Here is a 19285-nt window from a genome sequence, read left to right as displayed (position 1 = left end):
TTGGGATTACAGGTGCACGCCACCATGCCTGGCTAATTTTTGTATTTTTAGTACAGATGGGGTTTCACCATGTTGGTCAGGCTTGTCTTGAACTCCTGACCTCGTGATCTGCCTGCCGATAATTTTTAAATTTTTTGTAGAGATGGGGGTCTCGCTTTGTTGCCCAGGCCAGTCTTCAACTTCTGGGCTCAAGTGATCCTCCTGCCTGAGCCTCTTGAAGTGCCTGTCTATTTGTACCCATAACCAACTTCTCTTCATCCCCTGTGTCTACCCCAACCCTTAATAGTCTCTGGTGTCTATCTTTCTATTCTCTATGTCTATGAGATCAACTTTCTTAGCTCTTACATATGAGTGGGAACATACGGTGTTTGTCCTTCTGTGTCTGGCTTATTTCATTTAACATTATGTCTTCTAGTTCCGTGCATGTTGGTGCAAATGATGTGATTTCATTTTTTTTTTTTTTTTTTTTTTTGAGACGGAGTCTTGCTCTGTCGCCCAGGCTGGAGTGCAATAGCACGATCTTGGCTCACTGCAACCTCCGCCTCCTGGGTTCAAGCAATTCTCCTGCCTCAGCCTCCTGAGTAGCTGAGATTACAGGCACCCGCCACCACGCTTAGCTAATTTTTGTATTTTTAGTAGAGACAGGGTTTCACCATGTTGGTCAGGCTGGTCTCGAACCCCTGACCTCGTGATCCATCTGCCTCGTCCTCCCAAAGTGCTGGGATTACAGGTGTGAGCCACCGCGCCCAGCCCATGATTTCATTTTTTAATGGCTGAGTAGTATTCCATTGTGTATATATGCCACATTTTCTTTCTTTTTTAAATAACTGGCTTCTGCTTTCTTGTGTAATTTACACAGGAGAACCCCAAATTCCATACTTGGTTTTTCTCTTCTGCCTCCATTGTTCTTTCAATATATATGTCAACAGAGATCGTTTCTCCCAATAGCTTATGCGGTTTGATCCTCAACCAGGACACACAGGCCCTACAAAATCCCAGCCCTCCAAGACGGATGCCTGGGCCCTCCCATTTGACTGCACCCATGTCTGTTTGTCCTGGGGCTCTGCCCTGGTCCTGTCACCCCTGAGGCGTCCTTAGGGTAGGAATGCCAGACAGGCTCTGTGTGATGTGTCAACTGTGAATAAATACAAGAGTCTGCTAGGAGCCCCCAGCTGAGGATTGAGAGGCAGGCTGTATCTGGGCTCCATTTCAAAGAATGCTGTGATCCATTAGCAATGTCTGCCATGGCAATACCCATTAAAAGTACCTGGAAGGAGGGTTTTGGGGAATGGGCTCAGAAAGGAACAAAGTGTGTCTGTTCCATTCTTGCCTTAGGTGGCTGTTCTGCCACCCAGGCTGTGCTGTCTCAGTGGCCAGTGGCTGAGGAGGAAGTCTGAAGGCCACAGAGTTGCAAATGGCTTCCCTGGGGCCTGCAGGACCAGCATAGGCCCCAAGCTAGAGGAAGCTTGGAGGGGCACCCATGCTGGGTCCTGCGGAGCTCTGCATACTACTGGCCACCCTGGCATTAGCTCCTTATCCTCTGGAGTCCATCTCATCCTGGAGAAGATAGCTGGCTGGCCTCAGAGCGTTCGATGCAACTCGGGGATAAAAACATTTTTACATGGTACGGACACAGAAATGGGCTTTACCTCTGAATAAACTTAGAAACTTTCCATCCAGACTAAAAGGGTGTATCTTCTATATGTTGCCAAGAAACCTAAACTGAGTACAAGGACAATTTTACTTTAATCAAGTTCCAGAATGCGAGTACACTGCTTCGAAAAGCGGTTTGTAGCAGAAGATGCAAGGGTGTGTGTAAAGCCATGTTTCTAGAATATACCAAAGGAAACACACACAACCCCAGCATGGCCTTTTGCCAACGCTCGATGCTGCTCCCTACTGGGGGCAGGTGGCTACTTCGTCCAGCTGACTGGGAATGTAATGCTCTGTGAGTGTGTCCCGGTGTCTGTTGAAGTCCTCCACTCTCTGCTTGTGGGTTTTGGATGCTCTTTTTTTTTTTAGACAGAGTTTCGCTCTTGCTGCTCAGGCTGGAGTGCAATGGAACAATCTTGGCTCACTGCAACCTCTCCCTCCCAGGTTCAAGCGATTTTCCTGCCTCAGCCTCCTGAATAGCTGGAATTACAGGCACACACCACCACGCCCAGCTAATTTTTTGTATTTTTAGTAGAGACGGGGTTTCACCGTGTTGGCCAGACTGGTCTTGAACTCCTGATTTCAGGTGATCTGCCCGCCTCAGCCTCCTGAAGTGCTGGGATCACAGGCGTGAGTCACCAAGCCTGGCCTGGATGCTTTCTTGAGGATCCTTTCCATTGCCGCTTCTCCTGCATTTTCTCAAAGGCTGCCCGGGCCAGGGTCCGCTTGTCCAGGCCGTGCTGCTTCTGCTGCTCGTTCTTTTTGTTCATTCCCGTTGATTCTGGGAGTTTAGCTTTGTCTTTGTCCTTCTTTTTCTTCTTCCGTTTGGTCACTCTGAGCTCTGCGACGCCTTTCGGCTTTAGGAGTCCTTTTTGGACCTGCTCATAGGCATCCACGACACTCCCTGGTGCTTCGGTAGATGGACTTGCCACATTTTCTTTATCCGTTGATCTGTTGGTGGGCACTTGGGTTGTTTCCATATCTTTGCTATTGTGAATAGTGCTGCAATAAGCATCCGAGTACAGGTATCCCTTTGACATACTGATTTCCTTCCCTTTGGATAGATACCCAGTAATGGGATTGCTGGATCGTATGGTAGTTCTATTTTTAGTTTTTCGAGAAATATCCATACTGTTCTCCATAGTGGCTGTACTAGTTTACACTCCCACCAGTGGTGTATAGGAGCTCCCTTTTCTCTACATCCTCACCAGCATCTGTTTTTTTTTGCCTTTTAAGTAATAGCCATTTCTTGAGATGGGGTGAGATGATCTCATTGTAGTTTTGATTTGCACTTCCCCAATGATTAGAAAAAATGTTGGCTGGGCCTGGTGGCTCAGATCTGTAATCCCAGAATGTCGGGAGGTAGAGGCAGGAGGATCGCTTGAGCCCAGGAGTTTGAGACCAGCCATGGCAACATAGTGAGACCCTGTCTCTACAGAAAAAAAAAAAAAGCTACTCAGGAGGCTAGGGTGGGAGGATTCCTTGAAGCCGGGAGGTTGCAGCTGCAGTGAGCTTTGGAGTCCAACCATGTGGGCTCACGCTACTGCATTCCAGCCTGGGCAATAGAGTAAGACCCTGTCTCAAGGAAAAAAAAAAAAAAAAAAGAAAGAAAGAAAGAAAGCAAAGCAAAGAAAAAATTTTGGGCATTTATTCGTATATGTATTGGCCGTTTTGTATGTCTTTGGGTCTTTGGCCATTTTTTAAGTGAGATTATTTGTTCTTTTACTGTTGAGTTGTTTGATTTCCTTATATAGTCTGGATATTAGCTCCCCATCAGATAACTAATTTGTAAATATTTTCTGCTATTCAAGAGATTGGCCGGGCATGGTGACTCACGCCTGTAATCCCAGCACTTTGGAAGGCCGAGGCAGGAGGATCACCTGAGGTCAGGAGTTCAAGACCAGCCTGGCCAACATAGTGAAACTCCGTCTCTACTACAAATACAAAAAAATTAGCCGGGCACAGTGGCACGTGCCTGTAATCCCAGCTACTCAGGAGGCTGAGGCAGGAGAATCGCTTGAACCTGGGAGGAGGAGGTTATGGTAAGCCGAGATCGCGCCATTGTACTCCAGCCTGGGTGACGAGAGTGAAACTCCGTCCCCCCCCAAAAAAAGAAAAGAAAAGAAAAAAATAGGTTGTCTCTTCATTCTGTTGTTTCTTTGCTATTTAATTAATTAATTAATTAATTAATTATTTTTTTTTGAGACAGAGTCTCACTCTATTGGCAGGCTGGAGTGCAGTGGCACGATCTCGGCTCACTGCAACCTCCACCTCCCGGATTCAAGCAATTCTCCTGCCTCAGCCTCCCGAGTAGCTGGGACTACAGGTGCGTGCCACCACACCCGGCTAATTTTTGTATTTTCAGTAGAGACGGGGTTTCACCATGTTGGCCAGGATGCTCTCGATCTCTTGACCTCATGATCTGCCCACCTCAGCCTCCCCAAGTGCTGGGATTACAGGGGTGAGCCACTGCGCCTGGCCAATTCATTTATGTATTAGAGAGGATATCACTATGTTACCCAGGTTGGATTGCAGTGGCGCAATTTTGGCTCCATCTCCCAGGCTCAGGTGAACTTCCCACCTCAGCCTCCCCAGTAGCTGGGACTACAGGTGTGCACCACCATGCCCAGCTAATTTTTGTATCTTTTGTAGAGATGGCGTTTCAACATGTTGCTGAGAATGGTCTTGAACTCCTGGGCTTAAGCAATCCACCTGCTTGTGCCAGCATCTGGTCTTATTTTAATTTTATTTATTTATTTATTTTGAGATTGAGTCTTGCTCTGTCGCCCAGGCTGGAGTGCAGTGGTGCAATCTCAGCTTATTCTAACCTCTGCCTCCTGGGTTCAAGTGATTCTCCTGTCTCAGCCTCCCAAACAGCTGGGACTACAGGCACGCATAACCATGCCCAGCTAATTTTTGTATTTTTAGTAGAGACGGGTTTTCATCGTATTGGCCAGGCTGGTCTCAAACTCCTGACCTCACGATCCACCTGCCTTGGCCTCCTGATGTGTTGGGATTACAGGCGTGAGCCACCGCGCCCAGCTGTATTTTTATTTTTTAAATTAAAAAAAATTTTTTTTAGAGACAAGGTCTTGATCTGTTGCCAAGGCTGGAGTGCAGTGGTGAGATCAAAGCTCACTGCAGCCTCAAGGTACTGGGCTCAAGTGATGCTCCCGCTTCAGCCTCCTGAATAGCTGGGACCACAGGCATGCTGGTTATATTTAAAAGTAAAACACTGGCTGGGTGTGTTGGCTCATGCCTGTGGTCCCAGCACTTTGGGAGGCTGAGATGAGCGGATCACTTGAGGCTAGGAGTTCAAGACCAGCCTGGCCAATATGGTCTCTACTAAAAATACAAAATTTAGCTGGGCATGGTGACGCGTGCCTGTAGTCCCAGCCACTTGGGAGGCTGAGGCACCAGAATCGCTTAAACCCTGGAGGCGGAGGTTGTAGAGAGCCAAGATCACGTCACTGCAGTCCAGCCTGGGTGATAGAGTGAGACTCTGTCTTAAAAAAAACAAAAATTAAAATAAATAAAATAAAAGTGAGCCACTAAAAATCAGATTGCAGTGTCTTTATGCATGAGCCAGGGCTTGTTTGACCTCATGGTGACCTTTAATTTGGGAAAAACTGCCTGGCGCGGTGACTCAGGCCTGTAATCCCAGCACTTTGGGAGACTGAGGCTGGCGGATCACCTGAGGTCAGGAGTTCCAGACCAGCCTAACCAACATGGAGAAACCCTGTCTCTACTAAATATACAAAATTAGCCGGGCGTGGTGATGCATGCCTGTAATCCCAGCTATTTGGGAGGCTGAGGCAGGAGAAGCACTTGAACCCGAGAGGCAGAGGTTGCAGTGAGCCAAGATCACACCATTACACTCCAGCCTAGGCAACAAGAGTGAAACTCCGTCTCAAAAAAAAAAAAAAAAAAAGGCCAGGTGGTGCAGTGGATCACGCCTGTAATCCCAGCACTTTGGGAGGCCAAGGCGGGCGGATCACGAGGTCAGGAGATTGTGACCATCCTGGTTAACACAGTGAAACCCCGTCTCCACTAAAAATACAAAAAATTAGCCGGGCATGGTGGCGGGCATCTGTAGTCCCAGCTACTCGGGAGGCTGAGGCAGGAGAATGGCGTGAACCCGGGAGGCGGAGCTTGCAGTGAGCCGAGATTGCACCACCGCACTCCAGCCTGGGCAGCAGAGCGAGACTCCATCTCAAAAAAAAAAAAAAATTTGGGAAACCCCTACCTGTCTGTACCTGTAGGTCTTTTCTCTGGGGTCTGGAAGAAGAATCCTTCAATATCCTGCCTTCTGGTAATCTGAGAGCAGGGCGAGAAAAGGAAGATCAGAGTTCCACCCTTAAATCTGTAGGTTTTCACTCCCCCACTCTCCTTTGCAGTCCCGTGGAGTCTCCATCTGAGCCCTTTCCTCGTCCAGGCATCCCGATGTTGGTGGATGGCCCATCTGAGTGGCCAGCCCTGCGCTTCTTGCTGTTGGCTGTGGCAATGTCTTTCTTCGGCTCAGCTCTATCCATAGATGAAACACGGGCGCATCTGTTGTTGAAAGAAAAGATGATGCGGCTAGGGGGGCGGCTGGTGCTGAACACCAAGGAGGAGCAGGCCAATGAGAGGCTCATGATGCTCAAAATCGCTGAGATGAAGGAGGCCATGAGGACCCTAATATTCCCACCCAGCATGCACTTTTTCCAGGCCAAGCATCTCATTGAGAGAAGTCAAGTGTTTAATATTCTAAGGATGATGCCAAAAGGTAAGGTTTGGAAAGGGGTGGCTTGGGGTGCTGGGAAGGTAGAGGGACTCATCTTGGGGCTATTACTGTGCTTGTGGCTGTTGCTATTCTAGATGGAGCAGAGAAAGCCTCGCTCAGCTGTTCTCCTCCTCTGTCCTTATGGGTAGACTAGGAAAAGGGTGTTGGAAACCAAAATCCCTGCTTCCTGGGGGACTCGCAGACAGTCAGGATTGGAAAAGCATCCAGCCCTGAGACTTTGCTGTTCTCTTTATAGTTTTCCCAGGGGTTAAGCTACCACATAGGATACAATGTGATATAGCATCCTGGAGTAGTATAAACACACCTCCATGAAACATGAAATAATTAGCATCCTGCACATATAAATAGCCAGGGGTGGTGGTGTACCTGTAATCCGAGCTACTCTGGAGGCTGAGTGGAAAGTATCGCTTGAGCCCAGGAGGTGGAGTTTGCAGGGAGCTATGATGGCACCACTGCACTCCAGCCTGGGCGACAGAGCAAGACCCTGTTCCCCAAAAAATATTAATTTTTTTCTTTTATTAAAAAAATTTTTTTTGAGACAGAGTCTCACTCTGTTGCCCAGGCTGGAGTGCACTGGTGCTATCTTGGCTCACTGCAACCTCTGCCTCCCGGGTTCAAGTGATTCTCCTGCCTCAGGCTCCTGAGTAGCTGGGATTACAGGCATGCACCACCACGCCTGGATAATTTTTGTACTTTTAGTAGAGACGGGGTTTCACCATGTTGGCCAGGCTGATCTCGAACTCCTGAGCTCAGGCAATCCACACTCCTCAGCCTCCCAAAGTGCTGGGATTACAGGTGTGAGCCACTGCACCTGGCCAAAAATGTTAATTTAAAATGTAAAAATAATAGCAACTTGCAGTTTACAAAGACTTTTCAACACCTGTTTTTTTTTTCTTTTTTTCTTTTTTTTTTTTTGAGACGGAGTCTTGTTCTGTCGCCCAGGCTGGAGTACGGTGGCGTGACCTCAGCTCACTGCAACATCCTTCTTCCAGGTTCAAGCAGTTCTCCTGCCTCAGCCTCCCGACTAGCTGGGATTACAGGCGCACGCCACCATGCCTGGCTAATTTTTGTATTTTTAGTAGAGATGGGGTTTCACCACGTTAGTCAGGCTGGTCTCGAACTCCTGACCTTGTGATCTGCCTGCCTCAGCCTCCCAAAGTGCTGGGGTTACAGGAGTGAGCCACCGTGCCCGGCTGTTTTTTTTTTCTTTTAATGTTATAAATAGAGATTAAAAAAATAATAATAATCATGAGGTCAGTAAAGTAGCATCCCCAGTTGCTGGGAGGCATTAGAGGGTGACACACTATAGCTCATGCAGCTGGGACAGCTGTCTGGGGGCTCGTGTCAGGGCCAGGGGCTGGACGGGTGCAAGAAGCGCAGAGGGACAGCATGCACTGTGCCTAGGGGAGCAAGGGACACAGCTGGTGTCTGGTCGGGAGGACAAGCATGGGGACTCAAGTGGCAAAGCCTGCAGGCCAGAAGCTGTACAGACACAGGCCCAGCACAGGGGATGAAAAGCCAGTGGGAGAGGAGTTGAGGGGCAGGATGAGAGGATGGAGGACAAGTGTGTGAACAGGACTGTGGCCCTGGGGCTCATCCCAGTGTATCCCGTCATGCAGTGTTGGGTGGCCTCATTGAAAGGCTTGGGCTCCCAATGGAGAGCTAGAAGCCAGTGGAGCCCCGACTTGAACCTCAGTTTTCTGGTTCCAAGCCTGATGCCCTCTCACTCTTCCATGCTGCCTCTCTTGGACAAGATCACCCCTGGCTCCTGATTAGTGAGGCATGGAAGCCCCATCCTTAAACTAGAGCCTTAAACAAGTTCCAAGAAACATGTCTGGACAGAAATCCTTCTGCTCGCACGTCTTCTTGTGATCCACACTGTCCCCACAGCCCCGGAGCCCTGGGATGGGACTTTACCCCTTTGTCCCCACAGCCCCAGAGTCCTGGGATGGGACTTCACCCCTTTGTCCCCACAGCCCCAGAGTCCTGGGATGGGACTTCACCCTTTGTCCCCAGGCCCTGGAGTCCTGGGATGGGACTTCACCCCTTTGTCCCCAAGCCCTGGAGTCCTGGGATGGGACTTCACCCCTTTGTCCCCAAGCCCTGGAGTCCTGGGATGGGACTTCACCCCTTTGTCCTCACAGCCCCAGAGTCCTGGGATGGGACTTCACCCCTTTGTCCCCAAGCCCTGGAGTCCTGGGATGGGACTTCACCCCTTTGTCTCCACCGTTCTTCTTCCCTCTCTAGGGGCTGCCTTGCACCTCCATGACATTGGCATCGTGACTATGGACTGGCTGGTGAGGAATGTCACCTACAGGCCTCACTGCCACATCTGTTTCACCCCGAAGGGGATCATGCAGTTTAGATTTGCTCACCCAACTCCCCGTACATCAGAAAAATGTTCCAAGTGGATTCTGCTGGAGGATTATCGGAAGCGGGTGCAGAACGTCACTGAGTTTGACGACAGGTGAGTAGTAGTTGAGAAAGCACATGTCCCAGGCCTGTCATGGGGTGGTAGTGGGTAGGTGTCTCCCTTGTACAAACCTATAGATAAAAATCTAGCTTTAATAAAACATGAGGCAAGGCTGAGTGCGGTGGCTCACGCCTATAATCCCAGCACTTTGGGAGGCCAAGGCAAGCGGATCACTTGAGCCCAGGAGTTGCCAGTCTGGTCAACATGGTGAAACCCCATCTCTACCAAAAATACAAAAAATTAGCCAGGCGTGGTGCTGTGCCTGTAGTCCCAGTTACTTGGGAGGCTGAGGCAGGAGGATCACTTTAACCCAGGAGGTTGAGGCCACAGTGAACTGAGATGGAGCCACTGCACTCCAGCCTGAGTGACAAAATAAAACCCTATCTCAAAAAAAAAAAAAAAAAAAAAAAAAGCATGAGCACCTTTTTCTTTTAACCTTACAGGATACTTTGCTCCACAAAAGCATTCAACACCTTTTCTATCCATAGTAGTTTTCTGGTGCATTTAAAATCTACAAAAAACATTATCAGCAACAGTATTTTTGTTATTATTATTATTATTATTATTATTTATTATTATTTTTTGAGACAGGGTCTTGCTCTGTCACCCAGGCTGGAGTGTAGTGGCATGATCTTGGCTCACAGCAGCCTCTGCCTCCCGGGTTCAAGCGATTTTCCTGCCTCAGCTTTCTGAGTAGCTGGGATTACAGACATGTGCCACCACGCCTGGCTAATTTTTGTATTTTTAGTAGAGACAGGGTTTCACCATGTTGGCCAGGCTGGTCTTGAACTCCTGACCTCAGGTGATCTGCCCATCTCAGCCTCCCAAAGTGCTGGGATTACAGGCATGAGTGACCGTGCCTAGCCAGCAACACTATTGCTGTAGCAAATGAGATTTGTCTGATGCTTAATAAGACCAGAGAGAATAAAAGTTCCTAGCTCCGAAGTGATGACAACCTAGCTGGAAGATAAATCTTCTTGAAAACCTGATGCAGCAACTTCCTAACAGACTTGTATAGTATCATTATTATTACTACTATTTAAGACAGGGTCTCATTCTATCATCTAGGCTGGAGTGCAGTGGCAAAATCTCGGCTCACTTCAGACTCAACCTCCCAGGCTGAAGCAATCCTCCTGTGTCAGCCTCCTGTGTCAGCTGAAGCAATCCTCCTGTGTCAGCACACTAGAGGTGTGCACCATCATGCCCAGCTAATTTTTTGTATTTTTTGTGAGATGGGGTTTTGCCTTGTTGCCCAAGCTGGTCTTGAACTCTGGGGCTCAAGCCATTCTCTCGCCTTGGCCTCCCAAAGTGCTAGGACTACGGGCATGAGCCGAGCCATTGTGCCTGGCCTTGTATAGTAATATTATAAGTGACAATTAGTTTGATCACAGAAATGTCTACAGAGTGCTCCCCTGAGGTTACTTCCCTTTGTGAAATGAGAAACGTGAAGCTCAGCAAGGTTAACTATCTTATGCAAGGACACACAGCTGGTAAATGGCCAGTCAGGGATACAAACCTGGGTGCTGATTCGAGTTATTTCCATTCCACTCCCTTCATTAACCTGCTTGAGCTGCCATAACAGAATAACACAGGCTGGGGGGCTTAAACAATAGGAATTGATTTTCTCAAGCCGGGCACACTGGGTCATGCCTGTAATCCTAGCACTTCGGAAGGCTGAGGTGGGAGGATCACTTGCACCCAGGAGTTCAAGACCAGCCGGGTGGCCAGGCGTGGTGGCTCACGCTTGTAATCCTAACACTTTGGGAGACCGAGGTGGGTGGATCACTTGAGGTCAGGAGTTCAAAACCAGCCTGGCCAACATGGCGAAACTCTGTCTCTACTAAAAATACAAAAAAATTAGCTGTCTATGCTGGCAGGCACCTGTAATCCCAGCTACTCGGGAGGCCAAGGCAGGAGAATCACTTGAACCTGGGAGGCAGAGGTTGCAGCAAGCTGAGATCATGCCACTGCACTGCAGCCTGGGTGACAGAGCAAGACTCTGTTTAAAAAAAAAAAGAAAGAAAGAAAGAAAGACCAGTCTGGGCAACATAGTGAGATCCCCATCTCAACAAAAAATAAAAAATTAACCAGATGTGGTGGTGCACACCTATAGTCTTAGCTATCCCAGGGGGCTGACATAAGAGGATTGCTTGAGCCTGGGAGATTGAGGCTGCAGTGAGCTGTGATTGTGACACGCACTCCAGCCTGGGCAACAGAGTAAGACCCTGTTTCAAAAAAAAAAAAAAGGAATTGATTTTCTCATGGTTCTGGAGGCTGGAAGTCTAAGATCAAGGTGCCAGGGCAGGGGTGGTTCCTCCTGAGTCCTCTCTCCTTGGCGTGCAGAAGGCTGCCTCTGGCTGTGTCCTCACATGGCCTTTCCTCTGTGTGTGCACTCCTGCTGTCTTTTCTTCTTCTTCTTCTTTTTTGAGATGAGTCTTGCTGTGTCGCCCAGGCTGGAGTGCAGTGGTGCGATCTCAGCTCACTGCAACCTCCGCTTCCAGGGTTCAAGCAATTCTCTTGCCTCCCTAGTAACTGGGATTACAGGCACGAACCACCACGCCTGGCTAATTTTTGTATTTTAGTAGAGACGGGGTTTCACTATGTTGGCCAGGCTGATCTCGAACTCCTGACCTCAAATGATCCACCCATCTTGGCCTCCCAAAGTGTTGGGATTACAGGCATGAGCCACCGCGCCTGGCCTCCTCTTCTTACGAGGACACCCATCCTATTAGAGTGGAGCCCCATCCTTACAACCTCATTTAGTCTTAATCATCTCTTTAAAATTCCCTTCTCCAAATGAGGGCTAGGGCTTCAATATTTGAATTTGGGGGCTTGGGGACACAAGTTAGTCCATAACATCCCCCCAAAAGAGCTTGGTCTAGTTTCCTGTCAGTGGGTATAGGAAGAAAAAAAAAGAGAGAGAGAGAGCTTTTTGGTCTAGAAAGTACAGTGGGGTCAGACTGGCCAAGCATACAGAGGGAGAACAAGGAGCCAGGAGAGACTGGCTGGTAAGCTCTCCTCTTAAGCAGTCTCCTGTGTTTGGGGTTAGGGTTTAAGCAGGCAGTGGGCTGCCTGGCCACAGGACCCACACTTATATCGTGAGCCTGGGAATGCTCCCCTTTGCCCCTTCCTTATCTCCACTCTAGGGTACATCCTGTGAGCTGCTAGCTGGGATATGCAAGGTGGGTAGCAGTCCTATGGGTGCCTGGGGGCAGTGTCCTGGATCATGCCTCTGCCACTCCCCACTTTGTGTCTTGGACAGCTTGCTGAGGAATTTCACTCTGGTGACCCAGCACCCAGAGGTGATTTACACAAACCAAAATGTTGTCTGGTCGAAATTTGAAACCATCTTCTTCACCATCTCTGGTCTCATCCATTACGCACCAGTGTTCAGAGACTATGTCTTCCAGAGCATGCAGGAGTTCTACGAGGACAACGTGTTCTACATGGAGATCAGAGCCAGGCTGCTGCCGGTGAGCCCAGCTCTCCTCTCCGTCCCTCCCACCTCCTTTGCTCTGGCCTGACTCAGATCTTAGCTGGTAGAAGACTGAATTCTCATGAATTGACCACCTAGGTCTCTGGTGCAAGGGATCATGTGCCTTTCCAGGGGCCGCCATGAGCAAGGAAACCTGAAATGGACTGGGCAGGCTCCAGCAAAACTGGGAACACATTCCACGCTGCCCTTTGCCCGCGTTTCTCATGGTTCCCTGTTCTCCCCTCTGCCATGATACTCAGGGCCTCGTGACACGAGCTGAGAAGGAGGAGAACTGGGATAGAGCCATCTTAGGGGCCAAAAGAAGGGATTTCAAAAATAAAGGGAACCACATGGCAGGGTGAGGGCAAGAGACATGCAGATAGATAATTGTCCATGGGATTTGGAAATTACAAGGTCACCTTTGAATAGTTTCAGTAACATGCTGAGAAGAGAAACCCCATTTCTGGGAGTAGAAAAATGAAACACACGGCCGGGCACGGTGGCTCACACCTGCAATCCCAGCACTTTGGGAGGCCGAGGCGGGTGGATCACAAGGTCAGGAGTTTGAGACCAGCCTGGACAATATGGTGAAACACTGTCTCTACTAAAAATACAAAAAATTAGCTGGGCGTGGTAGCAGGAGCCTGTAGTCCCAGCTACTTGGGAGGCTGAGGCAGGAGAACACTTGAACCTGGGAAGCAGAGATTACAGTGAGCCAAGATCGCGCCACTGCACTGCAGCCTGGGTGACAGAGCGAGATGTTGTCTCAAAACACACACACACACACACACAAACACACAAAGAAAGGAAAAGAAAAGAAAAATGAAATACAGGTGATGAATTGGAGCCAGGTTTGGCTGATTAAAGGCTCTGACTGTGATTTGAGAGAAAGAACGTCGAGATAGCTGGAGGGAACCACAGGGTCCACAGGTTTCTTTTTAGGATGGAGAGACTTGTTTTGCACACAGAAGGAAGAAGTGTGGAGAGGTTAAAAAGAGAGGGGAGGCCAGGCGCACTGGCTCACGCCTGTAATCCCAGCACTTTGGGAGGCTAAGGCTAGTGGATCACTTGAGGCCAGGAGTTCGAAACCAGCCTGGCCAACATGGCGAAATTCCATCTCTACTAAAAATACAAAAATTAGCTGGTGGCCGGGCGAGGTGGCTCATGCCTATAATCTCAGCACTTTGGGAGGCTGAGGCAGGAGGATCACGAGGTCAAGAGATCGAGACCATCCTGGCCAACATGGTGAAACCCTGTCTCTACTAAAAATACAAAAATTAGCTGGGCATGATGGCGCATGCCTGTACTTCTAGCTACTTGGGGGGCTGAGGCAGGAGAATTGCTTGAACCTGGGAGGCGGAGGTTGCAGTAAGCAGAGATTGCATCATTGCACTCTAGCCTGAGTGACAGAGCGAGACTCTGTCTCAAAAAAAAAAAAAAAAAAAAAAATTTAGCTGGCATGGTGGTGTGCGCCTGTAATCCCAGCTACTCGGGAGGCTGAGGCGGGAGAATCACTTGAACCCAGGGGGAGGAGCTTGCAGTGAGCAGAGATACCGCCATTGCTCTTCAGCCTGGATGACAGAGCGAGACTCTGTCTCAAAAAAAAAAAAGAAAGAAAAAAGAAAAAAAAATTTTGATTTTAAGGAAGGAAGTTTGGAGAGAGTGAAATGGAAAGGAGTAGAAAGAGACCAAAAGAAGGGAGCGTCATCAAAAAAATCTGATTTTGGGGTCTTGCATTTTGGCCAGAAGCAAAGGATAACTGAGGTTAGGTACTCTGAGATGGACTGACCCCAGGCTCCGTGTTGGTGGGGGAGGGATCTTTCGAGGAGAGCAGCCCTAGGTGCTCAAATACTGCTAGAGTTTTATTTCAGTGAGTTTATTGGAGAGAACTTTCCTGAGGATGTTTTTGTTGGGCTGAGGGAGATAGGGTATTGTGGGAGTGGGCAGGATCCCTGGGTGTTCTATGTGGTGAGCTCAGAAGGGTTTGAGCTGGTTAAAGGTTTTCAGTGGCTTGGGGAAAGTGACCTTTGGTAGAGTCTTCTCCACATCGTATCCAAGAGAGTCTGCTCGTTCATTTACATATTGATCGGATACACAAATGCCTTGGGGACTGACTGTTAAGCTTGTGGAGAGGCCCACATGGTGGCAGTATTTTAGTTTTGTTAGCATATTGTGTAGTCTTTTATAGGCTCTGAAGTTTATTGTTTGTAGACCCAGAAGTGATAGGGCTCCTCAGGATCAATACACACTGAACAAATTCATAAGGGATAGATGTGTAAACAAGAAAGTCAGAATGCTGTTATCATTCGGACCAGACACTTATGCTTCATCAGGAAACTCTCTTTTGTTTTCTTTCTTCTTCTTCTTTTTTTTTTTTTTTTTTTTTTGACAGAGTTTCTCTCTGTCGCCCAGGCTGGAGTGTAGTGGCATGATCTTGGCTCACTGCAACCTCCACCTCCCAGGTTCAAGCGATTCTCGTGCCTCAGCCTCCCGAGTAGCTGGGACTACAGGTGCACACCACCATGCCTGGCTAATTTTTTGTATTTTCAGTAGACGGGGTTTCACCATGTTGGCCAGGTTGGTCTTGAACTCCTGACCTCAGCTGATCCACTCGTTATTCAAGTTATTCCAGTTTGTGGGTCTCAACTCTCCCTTTGCTTGACATTCTGGACTGACCCACCTTTTTCCTTAGATACGGGTTTTTGTTTGTTTGTTTGTTTTTGTTTTTGTTTTTTGAGGCAGAGTTTTGCTCTTGTTGCCCAGGCTGGAGTGCAATGGCACCATCTTGGCTTACTGCAACCTCTGCCTCCTGGGTTCAAGGGAACCTCCTGCCTCAGCCTCTGGAATAGCTGGGATTATAGGCATGCACCACCACACCTAGCTAATTTTTGTATTATTAGTAGAGACAGGGTTTTACCATGTTGGCCAGGCTGGTCTTGCACTCCTGACCTCAGGTGATCCACCCACCTCGGCCTCCCAAAGATTATGAGCCACCATGCCTGGACTTTTCCTTAGATATGTTAATACCCTTGGTGAGTTTAGCGGCAAGGCTGGATCCTGGAGAGTCCGATCTCTTGTGTGATCTGCATGTCGCCACTTGGATCTGTTGCTTGTTTTCTATTTTAACTCTCTGAGTGCAGAGTTATATTTCCATTTCTGAGTTCTTGAGAAGTGGGAGAGGAACATTAACTTTGCCTTGCAGTGGAGCTTTCATCAGTTTTGTGGACAGAGCAGACAGATAAGACACAGGACACAAATCATCCTTTTAAAAGAAAAGAGAGGGTCTCATCTTTTATTGAGAAAAGAATTTCTGAAAAGGGAGGCGCTGGCAAAAATTGATGAGCTGACTTTGCTCCTGGCCTAGGTAGGCCGGAAGAAACTGCATTTCCCAGAGCAGGTGATTCTTGTGTTGTTTGTTTGTTTGTTTGTTTTTGAGACATTCTCTATTGCCCAGGCTGGAGTAAAGTGGCGTGATCTTGGCTCATTGTAATCTCCGCCTCCCGGGTTCAAGTGATTCTCCTGCCTCAGCCTCCCGAGTAGCTGGGATTACAGGTGTACACCACCGCATTCAGCTAATTTTTGTATTTTTAGAAGAGATGAGATTTCACCATGTTGGCCAGGCTGGTTTCCAACTCGCGACCTCAAGTGATCCACCCACCTTGGCATCCCAAAGTGCTGGGATTACAAGCGTGAGCCACTGCGCCTGGCTAATTTCTATTTGGAAGCCTCTCTTCAGGGTTGGACTCCAGTCCGCTGAGGCTCACCCTTCTCTCCTGAGCAGTTTCAGCCCCACCCAGCTGGCAGGTCAGCAGCCCCTCCTTCATCCTTTCTGGGACCATGGTTTTCCACTTCCCTCCTTCCTTTGTTCCCTGTAATGTAGTTCTGTTCAGTAGCCTGAATGCATTGCTTTGTGTTATTTATGCCATAATGTATAAGCCTTGATTTCCCAGCTAAATTGTGACTTATTTCAGACCAACCCAGATCTTACATAGCCTGGTATCCTCAGCAGGCCCCAGTAGTGGTCATCATGCATGTGGATGGAGGTTCTCAAACATTGGAGTGCATATGAAGAATTTGGAGGTGCTGTTTAAAATCAGCTATTGGACGCTGACCTCCCAGGTTCTAATTCTGTGCTGTTTGGTAGGATCAGAAAGCTGTAAAAATAACTAGCACCCCTCTCCCAGCCCCCTTCCTGTGGATTCTAATGCAGGTGGCCTGACCCAGACCACACTTTGAGGAAGGAACTGCTTCACCTTGACTTTTTTTTTTTTTTTTTTTTTTGAGACAGAGTTTCACTCTTGTTGTCCAGGCTGGAGTGCAATGGTGTGATCTCGGCTCACCGCAACCTCTGCCTCCCGGGTTCAAGCAATTCTCCTGTCTCAGCCTTCCAAGTAGCTGGGATTACAGGCATGCACCACCACGCCTGGCTAATTTTGTATTTTTAGTAGAGATGAGGTTTCTCCATGTTGGTCAGGCTGGTCTCGAACTCCCGACCTCAGGTGATCTGCCCGCCTCGGCCTCCTAAAGTGCTGGGATTACAGGCGTGAGCCACCGCGCCTGGCGAGATGGGGTTTCACCATATTGCCCAGGCTGGTCTCGAACTCCTGAGCTCAGGCAATACACCCACGTCGGCCTCCCAAAGTACTAGGATTACAGACGCGAGCCATGCCCAGCTACTAATTCATCTTATTGATGTCGAAACTAAAGCTTGGAAAGGTCAAAGAGCTTGATGAAGGTCACACAGGTAGCAAGGGGTGACTAGACCCAGACCAGGGCTCCTAAGTTCGTCGCTTTCCTCACCGCGCTGGGCTCTCTGAGCGTCTTAATAGCCACGCCCACCTCAAATGGCGATCCCAGAGGGCATCTGGCTTCAATTTTCCTTTTTCCGGAGGGGAGATGGATTCCCTGGAATGGAACTGGGCCCTGGTAGGGGAGAACTTCCTGTTGGGCAAATCCTGACAACTGTCTTGGTGTGGGAGTGCGTAGGGAACTCCGACCCTTGCAGAACCCTGGGATCTTCGTGGGTGGAGGGGAAGAGGACAGAGGAGGGGAGGGAGGAGGCGCTGAGACAGAGACTTTCATCTTGAGCCTGGTGGGGAGGCACGTGGGAGAAGTTGCTGAGCGGTTGGATCGGAGGGAGGAAGAGAAGGGCCAGAGCACTGGCTTCCTGTTCCAGCTTCCCCCTTGTTCTGCAGGTGGCCATTTTCTCCTTCCAGAGCCGGAGGTGGAGAGACTTGGGGGCCTGCCCAGCTCAAGTCCTCTGTCCTCACTCTGCCCGCCTCCGCCCGTCCCCCAGCCAGCCTTTGGAGAAGGTGCTGGGCTGCTAGGATTTGGGATTCTGGTGGAGGGGGAGGGGGAGGGGATGTGACCATTTGTTCGGGTCTGACCCTGGAACAAAGGCTTTTGACACGGAGAGTCTAGGTCTTAATGCCCCCCATTAGCCAGAGTGGGGGAGCCACCAACACATTAACAACTAAAAACAGTCTTCACTGGAATCCTTTTGCTGAGCCGCCTCGCCTCCCCCTGCCTGGTCGCGGGCTAATTCCGGCCGGGGCTGCTGTGGACGGACCATCCTGGCCGCTGAGCCTCCCATTGTGTTCCTAATGCTCAGTAACAAAGGCTGCTCGCCGGTAGCAACAGTCGCTAGGCGGGTCTTATCTCCTGGGCTCCGGCCCCTCCCCCCACGGCAGAGTCTGAGGCCCAGACTGGGTCCCCTGAGTGTTTAGCATGGGGCTCTTCCAAGACCCCGGAGGGTTATCCACGGGGGATGGCCCTGCTGGCACTTATGGAGGGGAGAGCTTATGGGAGACACGTCGGTGGCAGAGAACCTGTGACAGTCGTTCCCAGACGTTTTCTAAGACGTTGTCATTCATACAGTAAGCATTTCTAGTGCTCCCCGTACCCGTGCTCCCCAGTCCCCATGCTTTTGCCTGGATTCTTAGCAGACCCTTCATTCAAAATTCCATTTGGCTCCTTGCTGTATGAAGCGAACCCTATGTCATGTTGCTGGTATCGCTTTACGAGAACACGCACCGTCTTAACTGCTCCCTTTTTGACAGGACTCATCCGACTATGCTGTCATTGTGCTATTTACTTGTCTGTCAGATTGGAACAGTGGCAGATCTTCACCCCAGCTGTATATCGCACCCTAGCACCACCTGGGAGATTACAGACACCAAGCTTCTACCCCACAGATTCTGATTTGGTTGCTCTGGGGTGGGACACAGGCATTTTTCCTCTCCTTGAGTGATGCCAATGTGCCGCCAAGGCTGAGATGTCACTCTAGTGACTGTCACCTTTCTACAGGAGGGGGCAGGGGCCTCCTGATGACAGGAGATGACTCAGGGCAAGCAAAATTCTGAAATGTGGTCGGCCTCCAGCCCCACTAATTATGCAGGGGGGCTGAGTTTCTCAATTTTTTTTTTTTTTTTTTTGAGACGGAGTTTCGTTCTTGTTGCCCAGACTGGAGTGCAATGGTGCAATCTCGGCTCACCGCAACCTCCGCCTCCTGGGTTCAAGTGATTCTCCTGCCTCAGCCTCCCGAGTAGCTGGGAATACTGGCATATGCCACCACACCCGGCTAATTTTCTATTTTTAGTAGAGATGGGGTTTCTCCGTGTTGGTCAGGCTGGTCTCGAACTCGTGACCTCAGGTGATCCGCCCGCCTTGGTCTCCCAAAGTGCTGGGATTATAGGCGTGAGCCACCATGCTCAGCCTTCTCAAACTTTTAAAGCCTCAAAATCCTTATCTGTAAAATGAGACCTACCTCATAGTGTAGTTTTGAGGGTTAAATGAGATTATGGCATAAAGCCCCCTGCATATGCCTGGTATGTAGTAGAAGCTCAACACTTCTTAAGTGAATGATACTCTGGTAGTGAAAGCTCAGTGAAACTGCCAGCAC

General features: G+C 49.2%; 1 protein-coding gene across 3 annotated transcripts in view; it reads left to right on the top strand.

The window, feature by feature from the left end:
* The window catches only part of ADA2 (adenosine deaminase 2), a 44219-nt gene that overhangs the window by 6307 nt on the left and 18627 nt on the right, over positions 1–19285 (top strand). The window contains 3 exon segments of one of the 3 annotated variants that reach the window (NM_001131888.1): positions 6089–6418; positions 8684–8903; positions 12172–12382. In NM_001131888.1, the coding sequence (NP_001125360.1) occupies positions 6097–6418; positions 8684–8903; positions 12172–12382 (753 nt within the window). In that variant the 5' untranslated portion in view covers positions 6089–6096. 3 annotated transcript variants of the gene reach the window in all.

The sequence above is a fragment of the Pongo abelii genome, chromosome 23 (genome assembly GCF_028885655.2).
Source record: "Pongo abelii isolate AG06213 chromosome 23, NHGRI_mPonAbe1-v2.0_pri, whole genome shotgun sequence".
NCBI classification, from domain to species: domain Eukaryota; kingdom Metazoa; phylum Chordata; class Mammalia; order Primates; family Hominidae; genus Pongo; species Pongo abelii.
The sequence above is the reverse complement of the archived record's forward strand: the minus strand, read 5'-3'. Positions and strand labels throughout refer to the sequence as shown.